The 19,248-nt window shown below is 39.5% G+C and overlaps 3 protein-coding genes and 1 long non-coding RNA gene across 4 annotated transcripts in view; 2 read left to right on the top strand and 2 right to left on the bottom strand.

Moving 5' to 3' along the window:
• Positions 1-270: 270 nt before the first annotated feature.
• Positions 271-4,863, bottom strand: spring1 (SREBF pathway regulator in golgi 1). Its single transcript, XM_058636912.1, has 5 exons — positions 4,329-4,863; positions 2,455-2,611; positions 2,196-2,347; positions 1,877-1,990; positions 271-831 (listed from the first exon to the last, which is right to left on the bottom strand). Exons 1-5 carry the CDS (start codon positions 4,422-4,424, stop codon positions 748-750), a joined length of 603 nt encoding a protein of 200 aa, XP_058492895.1. The 5' UTR covers positions 4,425-4,863; the 3' UTR covers positions 271-747.
• A 23-nt stretch (positions 4,864-4,886) lies between these two features.
• rnft2 (ring finger protein, transmembrane 2) lies at positions 4,887-14,060 on the top strand. Its single transcript, XM_058636911.1, has 10 exons — positions 4,887-5,034; positions 5,437-5,514; positions 5,807-6,321; positions 6,438-6,514; positions 6,859-6,959; positions 7,482-7,635; positions 11,473-11,622; positions 12,302-12,367; positions 12,477-12,578; positions 13,277-14,060. Exons 2-10 carry the CDS (start codon positions 5,468-5,470, stop codon positions 13,409-13,411), a joined length of 1,347 nt encoding a protein of 448 aa, XP_058492894.1. The 5' UTR covers positions 4,887-5,034; positions 5,437-5,467; the 3' UTR covers positions 13,412-14,060.
• A 45-nt stretch (positions 14,061-14,105) lies between these two features.
• LOC131464033 (uncharacterized) lies at positions 14,106-16,315 on the bottom strand. The gene is made up of 2 exons (XR_009241132.1): positions 15,725-16,315; positions 14,106-14,981 (listed from the first exon to the last, which is right to left on the bottom strand). It is a non-coding gene; the product is annotated as an uncharacterized LOC131464033 (long non-coding RNA).
• Positions 16,316-16,431: 116 nt separating this feature from the next.
• Positions 16,432-19,248, top strand: part of fbxw8 (F-box and WD repeat domain containing 8) — a 20,138-nt gene continuing 17,321 nt past the window's right edge. Inside the window, exons 1-3 of the mRNA XM_058636276.1 lie at positions 16,432-17,113; positions 17,819-17,923; positions 18,996-19,160. Of these exons, the coding sequence (XP_058492259.1) occupies positions 16,643-17,113; positions 17,819-17,923; positions 18,996-19,160 (741 nt within the window). The 5' untranslated portion in view covers positions 16,432-16,642. The remainder of the gene's footprint in view (positions 17,114-17,818; positions 17,924-18,995; positions 19,161-19,248) is intronic.

The following is a 19,248-nucleotide window of genomic DNA, read 5'->3' as shown; positions in this document are numbered from 1 at the left end:
AGTATGGCAGATAACTTTGTCACCGTCTCATCAGAGCAACGGCACTGTAACAGAGATTAATGTGGACCCCGTCCTCCTCAAATGAAATGATCAATTAATATCCTATTTCAAGTTCCACTGTATGAATTATTAGAGGTTTATATATACAAGGTTTTTGGAATTTTTTTCCTTTTGTTCTACTATTACCAACATTATAATGAATGTTCAAACCTGTGCAGAATCAAAGATATTATAAATATCACCAGTAATGAAAACAATGACTGGAACCGATTTTGTTTCACAGTTACTTTTATTAAATAATTGTTTCATATGCATGCACTATACACAGAGTACTGACACATTCTTTGCTGTTTTTGAAGTATTCACTGACCAAAACCAAAAACTGAACAGCTATTCTTTCCTTTTATAATGAAGCCTATTTTAGTGAGAGGTGAAACCTGATGGATGAGCTGCCTACGATGTAGACCTGATGATCATCACGGATGAATGTATGACACGTAATATGCACTTATGAAGTGTAAATAATCAAATCACATATGATATTTGTCCATGGTTTTTTTTGTCCAACTTGTTCTACGATGTCTTCTTTTCTTTGCCACTGTTATGTAAAACTGTCCAACGCAGCAGTTCACTTGTAGAGTCTCGGCTCCAAGCACCCTTAAGGTGGACAGATTTTCTGTCCAGCCAGGAAATTTTAGTGTCCTACTGCTTTTCCTGTGCATCCTCATACTTCCTGTAAGAGGATGCTCATACAGGAAGTAGCTCTGGAGGACTCTCTCCGTAGCAGTACTTTGCTTGAGGGTTCCGATATGTGTTCTCATGTTGAACACTCTGTATGAAAAAAAAAAAAAAAAGTATTATGAGTATTTTCTTTCAATGACAAACATGTAAAATGTGCATGTGCATTCACTGGCAGTTGATTTTTTGAAAGCCAAACCAGGAAAAAAAAAGATCCAATCAACTTCAGAAACAATGCAAAAAGATTTCAGGCATGAACAATCAATGTCAGTGACGAGTGATTTTGAAGACATGTTTTGATTTACGAGAGATTTTTCCATGATATCTAAAACTTCCTCATTTATATTATATATATTTTGCAACATTACAGTGCTAGACTTTAATCGTGCAGATGGATTTTGACAGTAAGAGGGCCTCTGAAATTGGAATGATTGGAAGAAGTGTAACTTTCTTATAGTCTTAGGTCTGTCTTTACTGTGGCAGGCTTTTTGTTTGCCATTTTGGATCTTATCATTCGATTCCTACGCAACTCCGACAACTATCATGTAGAGGAAGCGGTAGTTATGTCTCGAAAACAAAAAATATTTCATCAGCCAATAATGCAAGTAGCTTTCTGGTGATGTGTGAGGTTATTGTGGTTGTTAATGGCTGTGCCATAGGTTCAATAGTGTATTTGGCATATTAGTGTATTTCTCTTTGTTTCGCTTGTTCTTTTCCTTCTTATTTAACTTAGGGTTGTATAAAAAAAACTAACAATAACGTCAATAACGAAGGTACAGATGTACAGGTGGAGTTGAACCTTGGTTTGAGTTTGAACATGTGCACTGAAGAAAGTAAAGTAGTAGGGTTTAGTGATTTGGGAGGAGACAGAAGCTGGTATATGTATGTGTTTATCTTTGCCCTGATCAATATAAAGTTGGAACAAAAGTAGCAATTTTTTATTGTTTAATGGAGCACAGTATCACTCTTTCATAATAAACAGATATGTGGAACGTGGGATAACATTTTCACTATTCATGCTCCATTTCAAAAATAATGGGGTGGTTATTTTGCAGACTCATTCTGCATGACTGTTTATACCTTTTTAGGGAGTTAAGACAGCTGGTCTGACACAATAATTCAATGTGACATAACATACTTGTGATGACGTTCTACACTTGGCCAGGCACAGCTCAAAATGATCCTCCACAGCAGTGAAGAGATTCTGGAAACCTTCCGCAGCACGGTTAAGGAAGTGCTCGAGGAGAGGTTGCTGAAGAAAAGAAAAAACAAGGGCACACAAATGTTAGTCTTGTTATTGCTGTCACTTCTATGTACTGACTTGAAGTATCAAGATTCAGTGCCCTAATAGTATCTGGATTCTTGCGTATGGAGATACGCTGTGGTGACAGCTTATCTTTTATGATTGCAGTATTAACCCAAAACCCTGAACATCCTCACTGAGACAAATCAGATACCTTATCAGGTTGGAGGCAGCAAGACACGCAATACTCGTAGATGCTGCAGCAGCCATTGGCCAGGCAGCTTTTACAAATGTACTGTCTTGTGCTGGGAGCGTTGACGTTACAGCAGCTGTTAACCAGCAAATCTTTCCTCTCGCAGACATAGCCTGCAAAACATTAACACTGATAAGTACAATGATAAGCTGATTAAAGGCAATTTAACAGTCCCACAGAACTGTTGCGTTATCATCACAGTATGCTGCTGAGCACTCACCAAGTTCATCTGTGATCAGTGTCTTGCCCTGGATGGAGTTTCTGCACTGAGTAATCTGTCGACTGCTGTTGCCCAGGTTGAAACGAACTTTCCAGGGGATGCGATGATCTGGGTCTCTAACCTCTAAAAGTGTGCGGTCCCGCATGGTCCTTTCCTCCTGCAAAATTCCAAGCAGAGGTCATGTCACATCGTCAAAGAGCAACAACACGATGCTGTCAGACATCTGGTAATGCACTATATGCACAGAGCGTTACTGAACAATTTCCGCTATAATATAGGCAAGCCAGTTAACTCAAGGTCAGTTGTCACTAAGGGGAAACTTAGACTTTATAAGGTAACGTCAGAGATTAAAACTTTTGATATCGATCCAAAACGTTGTCTTTCAGTAGTTACTTTAGCAGTTAGCCCAGGGGGGTTCAACATGGCCTACAATGAAAAAGGTGTTTTGGGTCAACAGCAGTTGAGTTTCCATTTTTGGATTTAATTATGTCTTAAATGATATGTTCTGTTTAATTTTGGTGTATTTCTGCTGTCACTTATGACATTTGTATTGGTTCTGTTTCTGTTGTTTGTGTATTATTTAAAACTATTTCTTTTATAAAACTACGTAACCACTATAACTATGTAATCAATTGAAGTGAACTCGCATACTCCCATAACACTGCTTCTTTTTATTTTGTATATACTTAATGAAAACTGATTAAAAAGAAATTATTACTTGCACACTACTGCAAAATGCACCCACCAGCCACGTTTTAGGTACACCTGTTCAACTGCTCCTTGACTGAAATATCTAAGCAGCCGATTACATGGCAGCATCTCAATGCATTTATGCACGTAAACACCATCAAAACAACCTGGTAAAAAAAGGTTTTTTAAGTGAGTTTAAACATAGCATGTTTGTGGGTGACAGATGTGCTGGTTTGAGTATTTTCCTGCACAACCATCTCCGGCATAATGGTCCGAAAAAGAGAAAATATCCAGTGAGTGCCAGCTTTCTAGGTGAAGAAGCCTTGGTGATGTCAGAGGAGAATGACCAGATTGGTTCAAATTGATTAAGATTAAGATTTATACTTTATTAATCCCCTTAGGGAAATTGTTTCTCTGCATTTGACCCATCCTACAATTAGGAGCAGTGGGCTGCCACACTGTGTAGCGCCCGGGGAGCAATGGGGGGGCAACAATAGCTAAAATAACCACTCCTCAAATTATGCAAAATAGGGGTGGGTCAAAATGTCAATTTGGTGATACCAGGGCAAATCATCAATATTTTAATCAACAAATTAAGGCTAAGTAAACTTAGCTTGCCAGTTTCACCTGCTGGGCGTCACTACCTCGTGTCTCCTCACAGCGGCGCTGCTCAAATGATGAGGGAAACTTGGCCGTAAGTTACCTGGCCAAAGAAGAGGGAGTTTACAGTGGAGAAAGCTACGTTCAATAAATCGACCTTATGCACTTAGTAATCTATGTTGTGAATCAAAAATCCTGTATTTTTAACTTTTCAATTTTGTTTTCTTCAGTTAGACAGATATCGATGTATCGCTATATGACTGTTCTGCAATATATTGATTATCACAGAATCGTTGTATCGTGATATTATTGGTATCGTGGACCACGTGAGGTATCCTGTGATTCCCACTATCTCAGAATACACATGCCAAAAATGAAGCACTACAACAGCAGCCGACCACAGTGGCCACTTAATAACGTTCACATATTATTTCTTCTCTCGCGTGTCTTAAATTCAGCTCCTGTGATGTTTTAATGTTATAGAAAAATATACAATGCTCCCTTTAGGAAGTACCATAATATAACAAGGATCTCATCCACACAACCTAGCACTGTAGCAGAGGATGTAGTGGGAGTTTCTGTACCTGTTTGAGTGTGCTGGTGAGAAAGTAGATGAGAGACAACCCGAAGACTACTCCAAGCACCCAGCGCTTTCTCAATAACCGCCGAAGTACCATCATAGCATGGCTTTTTGGTGGCGATGCCGGAGGTGACAGTGACAGTCCAAGTCATCAAAATTCGCCGAATGAATATCAAATGTCCAGGTAACGTTTTATGTCAGGTAAACGTTACGATGACTAACAAACACAGAAAGTCGCTATGTTAGCCGAGGTTAGCCATCTATTTCGGATAGATGTGACAATACGTATTATGTAGATCGGAGCTAACATCACAAACGCCTGCTTTGTTGGTGCGCTAGCTTTCACTAGCTAGCATTAGCTTTCAGTCTTTAACAAGGTAAACACGGTGGATGACCAAAAACAACGAGATAATGTTATGGCAGTGTAGTTCGTTACACTTCGTTTTTTGACGCAAAATGAATCCACAGTTGTGCCAACAAGCAGCGACTGAGATGTTTGTCCAGCGCTATCTGACATCCACCATCAACAAAACACTGCGGATGAGGGTCGGCGAAGAGCTTGACGCTGATTGGTTGACAGAGCTTTCGGTGACGTCATACAGGAAGTGTATCGGCGCTGTACATCCAGAATAGCATCCTCCAAAGCGACAGCATCCTTTCTTACTCCAACTATGACAAAACCTTGGAAGCACTTCACCGAACCGATTCAGGTAAATAATTAGTATGTTGTTATGTAGCTTAACGTCTCAATAATTGAACACACACCCACTTGTATTTGCGCAGCTATCCTTGCTAAGACTGTCTTGACTTCCATTCAAGTAGTTTCGGACGAAATAAGGTGTTGTCACTCCAGTCCATGCCTAACCCTGAAATTTAGCTAACCACAAAAAGCATGCCACCCCTAATCCTCCAAGAAATATGGTTCTGCCTCATTAGGGCCAATGTTTTGGTCGCTATTAAGATTAGCGGCCCTGGTGAGGTCACTGTTTACACTAGGTCCTCAAGAGGTTACAAAAACATAATGCGTAAACACGCACACTGACTAACATATATACATGCATGTGCACCCACAGGTGAATGAGCTGGTGGTGATGCTGCTTTGTATTTTCCAGGGTTGGACCATGTTGTGATGAGCAGTGTGCCATGCAGAGGAGACATAGCAGCAACACGGATGGCATGCCCTCTGAAAGGTGGACACAAGAACTCTCCTACTATGTGTATTTACTTAAGTCACTATGTAGCCAAATACTGTATACCCAGAAATTCACATTCTTCCTATATTCACATTCAGAAACTGCCATGGGAGTATTTTTCTTAAACATTAAATACAAATGTTCTTGACAGTGGGACAGTAACATCCCATCCAAATAGTTTGAAGATGTACAAAAATACGCTGGAAAGTGAAGTTCATACAGTACATCCCAGAGAGGTAAATGCATCTTCCAAACTAATGATTTTTCTCCCGTTTTTTGTAATATTAAGGAGCCGAAGCCAAACTCTGGGATCAGAGAGCAGCCTTGATGAGGGTGGTGTCTTTGACTGCCTGAAATCTGACTCAACCGCCTCACCCCAGCAAATCTTCTCTGGCCTTGTGGGTGTCCCCTCAGGCTCTGTCTCTTCTGCCCAGTTCCAGGCAGCTGGCTTAGTCCTGGGATCTCCCCCTGAAGTTTTTATCCAAATGACAGCATCTTCCAGAGAAGAAGGGGGCCCACACCGCTCGGAGGTTGGACCTTTCCTCCCTCGACCGCCGCAGCACCACCACCATCATCACCACCACTTCCACCACCAGCAGCTGCAGCACAGGACATCCTCTCTGCTTCAGCAGGCCACCACGGCAGCTGGCTCAGAAAGGCACAGCTCCAGAGAGGAGGGCCAGGAAGACCCATCCACTCCGGCACCGGCCCTGTCTGAGCTGAAGGCAGTCGTTACCTGGCTGCAGAGGGGTTTTCCCTTCATCCTGATTCTGCTGGCCAAAGTCTGCTTCCAGCATAAGCTAGGTAAACCAGTGTGTGGAGTTCAGCAGTAGTGTTTCTAACAATACAATACTTACAACATAATATCAGTAGCAGCCTAATGTTTGATTTAGTAATGATGTTCTTTCTCTCTTTTACAGGTATTGCTGTCTGCGTGGGGATGGCGAGCACATTCGCCTACGCAAATTCTACACTGAGGCACCAAGTGTCATTAAGGGTGAAAAACACTACACTGTATTTCCAGCTGAACTGATACAGGCTTTTAAAGACAAAAACAGCATCTGATGTTCTGCAATATTAGTTAAACTAGTGCTGAAACTCACACACTCGCATACACAAATTCAGGCTTTTTTTTATTTAATATGATATTTTTATTGTATAGAAAGGAGAAATCACAAAATATGAATTCTACAATCAAACATTACAGTTACAAGTTATTAATATGAAAAACCTGAACAAAATAATACATTTCATATAGCGGTTCACATGGAAGTCTGTCTTGAAGGCATTGAATTGCAATTTTAGATATAAAGAAATGTATTGTCTCTTTTGTTTAATTAGGAGGAGCGTTCCATATTTGTAGCTCTTTGGATCTTAATGTTCCTCTCAGGAAATATTGTTTACATCTTCTACACATTCAGTCATGAGGAGCTGCAAAACAGGTAAAGTACAATCACAAATGCAAGGATTTATTTACATGTATAAGCACTACACTATACTATAGTATACTATACACATACTACTATATATGTATACACATATACATATGTATGTATATATTTTTGTATATGTGTATATATATATATACATATATATGTATATATATATATATATACTGTATGTGTGTATATATATATATACACATATATATATATATATATATATATATATATATATATAGGAACATTTATCATATCTTTATGTGCCATCTTTTTTTTTTTTTCAAATTTGATTTATACATTTTGGTTTTTCCATTCATTTTCTGTTAAGCACGATATTTTATTTTGTCCTTTCATTTTTAGGGTGTTCCTGTTCTTGTCCTGTGAGTATTTTATGTTTATTTTTTGTCTCCACGGTTCCTTACATTATGTTTAACATCTGCTTTGCGGATGTTTATCATTCTACCAACTCAAGTGAGAACACCACACTTCCCTGTGACTGGTTTTATTTTCATTTTTTTCTAGCCTCATATTCGCCAAACCCAACCTCAACAGCTTCGACTTCTTTGATCTGATTTGGGCAGTGGGCATCACTGACTTTGTCCTTAAGTATGTGACCATCGGCCTGAAGTGCTTTGTCCTCTTTTTACCCAAGATTCTCCTGGCCTTCAAATCCAGGGTAAGAAATCGACATGCATCTCTTTGAACATTGTGATTGGTTTTCATTATTTGTGTTTTTTTTTTTCTTTTTTTCATCACACATTGCTGCCTTCAGTTTATTTTGTAGTAACTATTATTATGATTAACTTCACCATACACGAGCAATAATACAGTTGCTCATCCTGCATAAATGCCTGCAGTTAGAGCTGGTTCTTTCTATTGTTATGTGAGGCTTTGCTGCTTTTCTCATTTTTAAATAGTTGTGAATCAGCAGTTTAATGGCTGATATTGGCCAATCACAGACATATGGCTGTATGACTAGATATAAGTCAAAATTATATTTTCCTTCAAGGAAAATAATACAGAAAAAAAATGTAGGTTCATGAAAATGCATACAGTTTTTTAAAAATGTATTAGACCACCCAATGCCACTGCTGTCCTAAATAAACACCTGTCTCAAATTTGAAGGATAAAAAGGTGAATTCTGTTTATTTGCCAAATAAATAACAATAACATTTTTTGAAAGATTTCTGGAATATTAATGTTTTCTCATTTTTATGACAGGTGGGCTCATACATTTGTTAAGCACTGTAACTAGAGTGATCCTTTTATGAGACATAAAAACGATGCTTTGTACAATATTAAGCTATTAGTTAAATATATACTGAATAAATATCTGTCCAATCAAAGCTGACATTGGACAAGTAGGTAGGGTTCATCTTGGACAGGTCGCCATTCTTTCACAATTTAATAAATACATTTTGATTTAAAAAAATTGAAATAGTGAATATTTGAAGTATTAAGGAATCAACATTACATTTCATGATCAAAATATAAAAGCACAAATGAAAAAAACAATAAATAAGTGAAAATTCAGAGCACCACATAAATGTTTTGAAAAACTATCATTAATATGTTTCTTCATAAGGCAGGGTCGTCGTTAATGAATGATGTCACAGCAAGTTCACTGTCAAAGATGTGAAACTTTCTTCTTCAAAAAGTAAAAAAGTAATTTGCTTGGTTGTGATGAAATACTGTGCCGAGTGAAGAAAGTGCTAAAGGGTCACAGTGTGAAGCTGTTTTCTATTCATAAGGTTTTACATGGTATTCCTTAGGTGAGCCTGTGCATGTGAGTGTCTGTGTGCTGACCTGAGGCAACAGAATATGTCTGGAAACACACACACACACACACACACAGATAGACTTAGATTTCTGTATAGGTGCAGCTGATATTTGTGGTTAGTGTTTGTGTGTTGGCCGAATGGAGCAGAAGGGTTGCAAACTATTAGGATTACATTTTCCACTGATAAACAGACAGGCCTATCAGAATCGCGGCAGCCAGCAACTGAGCTCATTGAACCTCGAGGGGTTTGCAGCGGTGAGGTCATCCCTCCCTGGAGCTGGACCATTACCTGTAGCCTCCACACACACATGCTATACACATACACACACGGAGATATACTGTAGAGTAGAATAGAATGTAGACACATGGATGATTTAATAACATTCATCGTAGAGTAGAGTTTTAAGGGAATTCCAGATTTTATCATCACTGTACTCTGTACACTGACAGTTGACAGTTGCAGTCTTTTTTAAATGATCTGATGTCCCATTCAATCATATATAAACATGTCGTTCTCACTAATGACCCTGCTTTCAGCCTGAATCGGCACAAACACATACACATGCATACAGACTAGTGGCTTTATTTACTGCTTGTGTTTTAATCATAACATATTATGTGATTCCAAAGTGTGTAAGACTAGTCACTGTTGAATTTTCACTAAGTCTGTCAGTTTGTTCCTCTTGAATTCCATTTAGGATGGATTTTTTTGGTCATTATGTCAGATGAGAAGAGGCAACGTGGTGTGATGGTTGGCACTGGTTTTTGTTTTATTCGCAGTTCTTTTCTGTGTCGAGTTTACATGTTCTCTCTGTATTTAAGTGGGTTTTACCTGAATACTCTGGCTTCCACCTACAGTCCAAAGACATTCAGGTTGGTGTAGGTTCATTAGAGACTGTGTAAATTGCTGGCTACTGTGATAGGCTGGGAACCTGTTCTAGGTCTAACTTTCCTCTCGTTCAGCGTCAGCTTAGATCATATGTGACTAGCCACCAGAAAACGGTCAGCCCAGCACAAGTCGGGTAAACAAAAAAAAATCTATTTAAAAAAAAAAAAAAGAGTGGGTTTCGTTTTTTGCAGAATGTGCAAGTTGAAATCACTCCATGCTTCAAATCACAGTATTTGGGGTCTTAATACGTAAATGTTGAATTTGGGTTGTTTAAGGAAATTGTTGTGCACCAATTCCTAGTTGGAGGTGTGGTGATACCACAGTAAATTAGCATGCTGAGTTTTGTTGTATGTTCATATGATCATGAATGGATGGATGACTGTCTGTCATGTTTGCCTCAAAAAGGAAAATATAATATTCTGTATCAGAGCTAGAGTGGGTCATATTTCACCCAGAAAGTTGAGGGTTCGATCTCTGGCTCTGCTCGCTTAAATGTTGCATGAATTTTTTTTCCCTCAATATATTTATTATATTGTGTATTTGAAACATTAAGAGTCTAAGTTTACATTATTTAATATTGCATATTCACTGGTTTCGTCTCAGATAATTTGTTTTTTTTTTCATGCCACACACTTTCAAAACTCTATTCACTTGTAACTGTTGCTGTTTCAGCCCTAAAGTACAAACTTTAAACTTGGGCTTTGGAAACAATAGAAGAAGAAATGTGTTCACCATTGCCAAACGTATAAAGAAACCAACTGAAATGGTAACTGTTTCATTAGGGACACAAAGGGACAACATAGCCAAGGATGTTAAATACAGTTATGTCCCCCAACCAACCCCAAAGTAAATAATAAATATACAGATGCAAATGCAAAGGTGGTGATACTACTGCATGTGTTTGAGTGTACAGTGGTGGAATAGATAACGTATTTAGACAAAGTAATGAAGTCAAATAAGTAGGAAAGTACTCAAACATCGCCTGCAGTGAAGCTTAGTCAAACTCCTTGGCTTGTGTCCAAGCTTTAGATTTGACAGTTTGTGCGTAGGCGTGATGGGCACTGTGGGATACAAGGCTGTGGGGACAATAAGGGAGATGAATTAGCCACGAGCAGAGGTCTTCCATCGCTTACCAACCTGGCTGCTCGTGGCTCTTTACCCACAGTCATCAATCTTTGTCAGCTACCATCCGGGAAGTCATTATCCAAGCTGGGATGCTACGAGGCCGACAGGGAATCAAGTTTGCCTTCATTTTGGTCACCTCTGTTTTTAACCATCCCAAATCACTTAGCACACTTTGTGGCAGTGTGGGACATAGACACAAGTTCATTTCTTGTCTGTGATTAGGGATGGGAGGGGAGGGTCTCTTATAGGCAGCAAGTGAGCCCCTGCAGGGCTGGGTTTAATGTGGATACAGGGTAGCAGGTGGAAAGAGCTGCTGCCAGTTTCCCTAGCAGAATGGGGAAATTGCCTGCACTGCTGTGAAACTGTGGAGCTCTGGATGGCAGCCATGTTTGGGCTGGAGGCATGCTGTTTTAAGCTTTTAATACTGCACTGCTCTTGACTAGATAGAAGAGTACCCCGAAGCTGTTCAGCCTTTTTTTCTCTTGCTTTCTGGACAGTTAGTGAGTACATCAAGGAAAAAGAGCACATATTGTCTTTATTTTGTTTATTTTCATTGAAACCGAATATAAGTGCCTCCGTTTTGTTTTGTTCCTTTTTCAAAAATGGTGTCATTGTCGATGGGAAAATATGTGGACACATTCACAGAACTGCCATCTGCATATGGACTCAAAGTTTGATTAAAAAGCATCTAAAGAGGCTCAATTTCTAACTTTGTGCAGGGTAAATTCTACCTGCTGATTGAGGACCTGAGCCAGCTGTTTAGGGCCCTGGTGCCCATCCAGCTGTGGTACAAGTACATCATGGGAGAAGACCCCTCAAACAGTTACTTCCTAGGGGCTACACTCATCATCATCTACAGCCTCTGCAAGGTAATCACTCCGTGGCAGCAAAACAATCTTTTCCTGAGGACTTTTCTGTTACTGTTGCTTATACCTGGTGTAATGCCTACATGCGAAACGTGGCAAAAAGACATTAATAATGTATTTGTGTTAAGAACTTTATATTACATTAAACTTTGAAGAGGTTGCATATTCAATTACTAGTGATCGCCATACCATCATTAAGTTTCTAGTCTAATGTTTGAGTTACTCTGGGACAATACTGTTATTTCTTATCCTGGATTGAAGAAAATAAGTTTGGTCCTGGATTGCAAACACAGCAAGTGATCAGGTGTCATAAAGGTCAATGGCACAAGTAAAATGGTGAAATGAGCCAACAGCGTGGAAGGTGACGCTTGAAGTACTCTGGGAAATCACAGTCGGGTCACAACAAAGTCAGTGACTTATTGACATAAAAAAAAAAACAGCTGAAGTGGAGAATCAGTTCCAGTATTGCTTGCGAAACTAAGTGGAACTGCACTAAATTTGACTCTTGAGGACAACTGTAGTCCAGTGATTCAGCTGAACGGGGTGGATAGCTTCCTGTGTGTGATGAGCTGTTTGCCAACATTATAGTGAGTATAGTGAGTACATGTCTAATGTGAATCAGTGCGGTTGATCGAAAGTTCAATTCTTAAGAAAGTTGTGCTTCGTCTTTGTTGTTTTGCAGTCCTTCGACATCTGTGGACGTGTGTCGGCCATTTGCAAGGCCTTTTCTGTGCTTTGCAGGTCCCAGGTTGGGTGTTAGACTTTTTCCACATTATAAGTAAACACACACAGATATGCAGAGTTTGCATTTTTCACACTGAGAAAACTCAAAACTGGCTTTCTCTTCTCTCTCCCAGAGCTACGGAGTGAGGGCCAGCAGTCAGCAGTGTGGCGAGGCAGGTGACCTCTGTGCTATTTGTCAGACTGATTTCAGAGATCCCGTTGCTCTTCTCTGTCAGGTAAGGAGTAAGTGCACTCTTCCCAGGAAGGTTATGGGTTAGAAGTAACAAATGTAACTCTGAGAAGAAAGAATGTCAAAAAGTAGTTTTTTTACTCTTTTGACTTTGTTGGACCTCTAACCACACTCATCATCAGTGATGCTGGGTGTACCTATACTTTACCAGTGCACTGACACACTCGGAATTACTTTTAGTATCACTGAAACAAGGTGAGGAGTTGATGAAAACTTCACTATCCGCACACAGGATTTGGGAGTTGTCTGTTTTGTAAAACCAAACAAAAGCTTCAAGTCATAGAATAACACAACTGAATTTGATGATGGAGGAAAGGAGCAGACCAACAACTCCTGTGTTCTGTTTGGAATAAAATAAATGTATAACTGTTTTGTCAATGTACTCTGGTGCAGGGGAATAAATGTTATACAAAGACTTGTAGACACAGACTTTACTTTCCTGTTGAGTAAAGTGGCAAACATAGCTTACACTTAAACGGATTGAATTAGGTGAGCCCTAAGGTCAGTATCAGCTACTGAGCAGTTCTTACAAGACAAGAGAATCACTCCTGTAAAGTGGATATGGAACTGTCACTAATAATCTCTAAATAACACTCAAGGCTATAAAAACAATCGAGTTTGAAGAATAAGAGTCATTTAGAGGTTTTGTAGTGCTACGTTGTTGTTTGTTTTTTCCCTGTGCAGCACGTGTTCTGCGAGGAGTGCTTGTGCTTGTGGTTCGACCGGGAGAGAACGTGTCCGCTGTGTCGCTCTACAGTCGTTGAGACCCTGCGATGCTGGAAGGACGGCACCACGTCAGCTCACTTTCAGATATATTAAGCGACGGCAACACAAGATATGCATGCACTAACATGCGACTGTGCTGAGTGAGGTAAATATTTAACTCAAGATAATTGCAGAAACACCTGCGACTAATAACAGAACATATTTAAAAATCACATCTGAAAAGAAATAGCATAAAGCTTCTGGTCGAGGCCACCAGCAAAAATATAAATCATAAATACTGTTGTCATACTTTAATGGGCATATTCCTTTTTTGTGTACATGTTGACATTTATTTCACATTAGCACATGATAACAGAATGTTCCTTTGATTTAATGTTGTAAATGTAAATAGTTGTCACACAGGTGTAGGTGCTCTTCATTTAGTGTGTACTGTATATAGCGTCTGTGTTACTGCTTTTTATCTCATTTTAGTTTAAAGGTTCATTTTTATTCAAAGGTAGATCATGGATTTGTTGTTTGCTTGTTGGTTAAAGCATATCATTTTCTTTTATTTGGATATTGAGTATTGAGTGTGTAGTTGGTGTGTGATTTTTAATTATTTAAACTATAAACAGAACAATGCACACGTTTGTCTGATCTGATCTTGGATTGTTTGCAAATCCCATTTCGTTGTTATTCTCTATGAATATTAATACTGTTGTATTATTATATTGTTTTGATTAAAGCAAATTCACTCAATGTATCAATGGTACGTCTCGTCTAATTGCAATAACACAAGCAGAGGATGTATTTCGGAAACATTTTTATTCATTTAAAAATCCTTAAGAAATATGTAGGAAGTATAAATAGCACACACTTTATAAAAGACAGTTTCAGTAAAAGTGATCACATGACATGTTCTATAAGAAAGCTTACTTCCAGGAATCACAGACAGCTTTAACAGCAGAGCATCCAATGCACAGGTCCTGTATTATGTTTATGAATTTAAAAAAGCCATTTAACACTGCCCCCAACAGATAACGCTAAAGAAGAGTGTAAACATCATCTAGACACTGTAGAAAACATCTATATATATATATGTTTTAAAAAAAAAACATTCATCCTCTCATTATTTACAGTTACACTTACAGTATAGCTTATGTAAAGATGGTGAAGCTTAAAACAGGTCTGTTTCTGTGTATTTTTTACGATTACTGCACTCAGTTTGGATACAACATGAAGGGCTGATCAGTATTTAACTCCCATTTCACTGTGGGAGGTGAACATTCACAGCAGTCACATTAGTAAGCTTTTCCCTCCATTGTACCAGGGGAAGATTACATCACTGTTTTGTAACCAGGATGACAGAATTGGAGAGTCACGCAGGGGTAGGGACATACACACTGACTGACTGGCTGCAGCACTGGGCACATGGGAGCTGCGTGTCAGCTCATTATCAAACCCCCAGTGCATCATCCGCACTGGGCCTGAGGAAAGTCTTCATGACACATGGAGTTCTGTCAGAAGCACAGTTCCAATGCTGCAACACACACTAAACCCTGCTTCCTCCGACTGATGCACGGCAACTTTTCCTCGACCGCATTCCTCCGACTCTCCAGCATCCTCTTGCTTTTAGTGCAAATGATATGAGCCCATTCGTCCTGCATGGTCCCAAAGGCACCATCTATATAATACACAATACATGGACTTCAGTGTTACAAAGCATCTGTAAACATGATCTAAACACACAACATCAACTCAACAGAAATCTGGTCAGGGATAACAACATTAGCTTTACAAGCATTGATTTAAATTGGAAAATTAAAACATTCACTATTCTTCAGGTCTAGGCCTTACTGTGTGTAGTTCCTTGACATAGCAAATACCTTTGATCATGGAACATGCATTAAAGTTGAATTCAATTTAATTTGCATGTTAGTTTATGTTCATTAACAATACAACTCACTTATGATTCCTTGTCTGTAATCAAAACATATATCAATCACATCATTTAAAGGACTTTTTGTAGATAATCATGGTTGGCCTGCTGGTTGGATATATGTGAAATAAAAAAGAATGTATGTATGTCTAGGTTGGGATAAGTTAACTTGTATTGTCTACAATGTGGAAATTGACTTTGGCAACACATAATAAAATAAACAAAACATAAATTACAAAAAAAACAACTGAGTTCATTAACAGGCATTTAAAATCTATTTAACAATTGAGTTGCACCAGCACAAGAGATTTCTCGCAGACAGAAGTCGTTGAAATAACACCAGTTAAGAATTTTACAAATTTATATTGAAATATGAGTGTTTATGGCGTTTTTTGTCACTAATAGTTGTTGAGTTTATATTTTTTGTGGACTCTTCTGCTACTTAACATGTCTCAGTTTCAGGTGACGTGATGTGACTTTTAACGCACCTGTTGCTGGTGTCGCCGCCTCGCGCCCTACAGGTGTTGTCCCGCGACGAACAGCACGCGCACGGTGAAGCGTATAACGGTGAACAGAAAGCCCCTCAAGTGTCCGCGCGGCCCGGCTACCACCTCCACCTCCACCCCCGCCGTCGTGCATCTGTCCCCGCAGCTGCAGCAGCTGCCGTCGGCGTCCCCCGCCGCCCAGCTCCTCTCCAGCTGGTCCCCGATCCTCCGCAGCCGCGACGCGAGCAGCTGCGCCAGCGAGCACGGCGAGGGTCTGCGGCCGATGCCGGTGGAGTCTCCGGGCGCTAGCAAAGGCTGGTCTATAGGCAGCCAGCACATCCTCTCCGGCAGAACAACCAGTCTCCTCTCTATAAATGTTTTATAAAGGCGATATGACCCTCCTTTCTTCTATTCCAGCTAACATGAAGTGTGTTTGTGCCCCCCCTTCTCTCCTTTTTTCTCTACCTCTCCCTGCTGTATTATTCATTACATTGTCACGTGACGTGGGGTTTACATCATCCTTTCCCCAAAGAGAGTGGCTACCTCTCCTGTCTGGTTTGATCTGAGCAGTCCTTTGTTATATGTCGAGCTGGGACATTGTCTTTTGTCTTTGTCCGTCAATGTAACCGCCCCGTTGCATGAAATATTACACATTTGCATTTATATTCGTAGTAGTCACCAGCTGTGGCAATACATACTGTCAACGTGTCCCGCAGCCTATAATAAAACTGCGGAATAAAAAAGTAGCGGAACTGAGGTCACGCGGCGCACTGTCCCTCTTCGGACTGTTTACAAAGACGGACACTAGCTTGTTTTGCGACCATGGCGTCGGTTTATGTTTTGTGACTTTATTTGAATTGCGATTTACAGGACACAATTTTCTAATGTAACGTTTTATTTCGTGAACGATGGTTGATAAGTATGGCGGGGGACGAACTTGCTGCGTTCAGGGAGAGTTGGAAACAAGAGTTAACGAGTAAGGGGGAGCAACGACTTGTTGCTGCACCCTCTGGGGATACCTCTGGTCAGTGTGACAAGAAAGACTTAAAAAATAGGTATTTTGAAGATTTTAAAGATCTCAACAATACCGGCAGTCCTTCGGTTCCAGAAGAGAGCGGCTGCAATGAGGAGGAAGGGGGGAGCGTTGGTGGCAGAGGAGAAGAAGAAGAAGCTGCGGCAGATTCACAGGATCAGCCTGAGTATGTGTCCATTGCCCGCAGTTTGCTGGACGGGAGGACCAGTCCTTTATTGGACAGGATTGAGGAGGAGAGAACAAAAAGGAAGAGACAGTATCACTCCAGGACCAATGTGTGCTACGCCTCCTTACAACAGCAGCCTCAGGGAAAGGTCAAGAAAGAAGAAGAGCTGGTGGATCAGCTCATTCAGGATCTGGTATGATGATGATGATGAAATAATAATGGTTCACCAGTATCGGTTTTAATGTTATGACTGGTCAGTGTATTTAAGTAGAAATAAAAAAATAACAGGTAAGTCAAAAATCCAGTTCATATATGTGCATTCAAAGAAAAAACTAAACATTTTGTCATGATGCATCTGTATCATGATAGTTTTCAATTCAGTTCATATTGTGGTTCTGATTTATTTCGGTTCGGTTATTAGGATTCTATAGTATCGATAATTTTCCTTTCATATTTTTGAATGGGACAGTGGTAAATAACGTGTACAATAGAATTTCTTTAAAGGTAATTGCTACATTTAGCTGCCCCTGCTAATAATAAAATAAAAATAATCAGTACAAGGTGTTTTTAAAGTTGATTTCAAAGTGCTTTGACTATTTAGTGTTGAGCTAGTGGCGTAAGAAAATATGATAAAATGCCGGGCCAAAATTAATAGGTCCTCCTTAAAATAGCACAAATGTGAGCCTTCAAAAAGGACAAAAATGACCAGTCTGTGTAATTACTTCATTAAAAAACGAGGCATTGCAGCATCATACTATGAACCATGTACTTTGCCACAAAAACAACAATTTTGGACCGATAAATAAAATGGCCACATGAGGTTTACAGTGATCAGCCACAACATTAAAACATTATGGTCATGGTTGGTTTAATTTTTTTGCATTTCTTTCCTCTGCAGAATGAAGTCAACGACATTCCTTTCTTTGATATCGAGCTACCGTACGAGTTAGCCTTAAAGATTTTCCAGTATCTGGACTGCACTGAGCTGGGCCGATGTGCACAGGTGAGCTGCTGTGATATAACTATTCTCAAGAAGATAATGAAGGAGTAGCAGACAAAAGAGTGAGCCTCACACTGAATGAACAGCTATGTAGTTAGATTATTTTGTGACGATATTCATATAAAAGGCTTGGACCATATCAATCTGCACCCAATGAAGTGTCAAAATAAATCTCAGGGATAATGACAGTTAAAGTGCACTGAAAGTGCAAACCACTGTCATTACCAAGAGACACAGATCATTATCTGCATCTGCACCAAATTGTACCTGTTCATCAATCTCTTAAATATATACGTTTATAATTTGGGACTTCATTTTTGAATAATTGGCTGACAGGCAGACAGGCAGACAGACAGACAGACTACACACTATCTGGTTTTTTGTCAAGTATATTTTAAATGAAAGGAATTTGCTTTGGTGTTTTTGTGCGTGAAAAATATAGGAACAAGAAAATAAGGCTAAAACAGGCTCAGGATAAAAATAAATGAATCAAATTGAATACAAACAAAGCAAGTATTCTACAAGACTATGCAAAAAAAGATAGAACACAAAACTTAAATGTAGTATGAACAAACAAAATCGAACATCTAGCATCAAATACATGAAACCTCCCTGTGGACAAAACAAAACATTTCTAGAAATCTGATTAGAACAAGTCACATTTTAGAATAATTGGTCAAGTTTATGTCTGGCTTATTTTGTGGTTATGATTATGAGACAATGACCAAAACATTTTTTTTTTATATATAATATTAGAAATAAGACCACAAAAAGCAGCATATTTCTTATCATAAGTAAAATGACACAGATTGAGCAGACTGAGCTCTTCACAGTAAATATCCAGTAATCTTGCACTGTCCCATACATGCAGCATTGCTCAGGGCAGCTTAAATACTTCATGTGACGTAATTCAGTATAGATTGGTAAATTACATTATGTGTGGCAGTTCCACAGCATGCTGTGCACAGTCCGTTTGGCTGCTGGCCGGGCTTATTAAGCACTAACAAATTAAGTGATGCAAGCATGTAATGTATGCTGACTCAATCCACGGTTACACTGCCCGATGTCTTCCCAGGTGAGCAGAGCATGGAGAGTCCTAGCAGAAGATTGTGTTCTGTGGTTCAAGATTTGCTCAAGGGAGGGTTATCTCCAGGATGCCAGTGTGTCCGACTCCCCCTGCTGGAAGAGCACGCTGCGAGATTGCAGGAACTCAGCCAAAACTGTGCGGTCCAACTGGAAGGTGGGCAACAGGTTTTCTGCTCCACTGAATCAGTCACTTTATGACCCACAGTAATTCCTGTCCATACGTTTGTGTGGTAATATTAAAG

This window comes from Solea solea, chromosome 8 (assembly GCF_958295425.1).
Source record: "Solea solea chromosome 8, fSolSol10.1, whole genome shotgun sequence".
In the NCBI taxonomy this organism is placed as follows: Eukaryota; Metazoa; Chordata; class Actinopteri; order Pleuronectiformes; family Soleidae; genus Solea; species Solea solea.
This window is presented reverse-complemented; position numbering and strand designations above follow the sequence as displayed.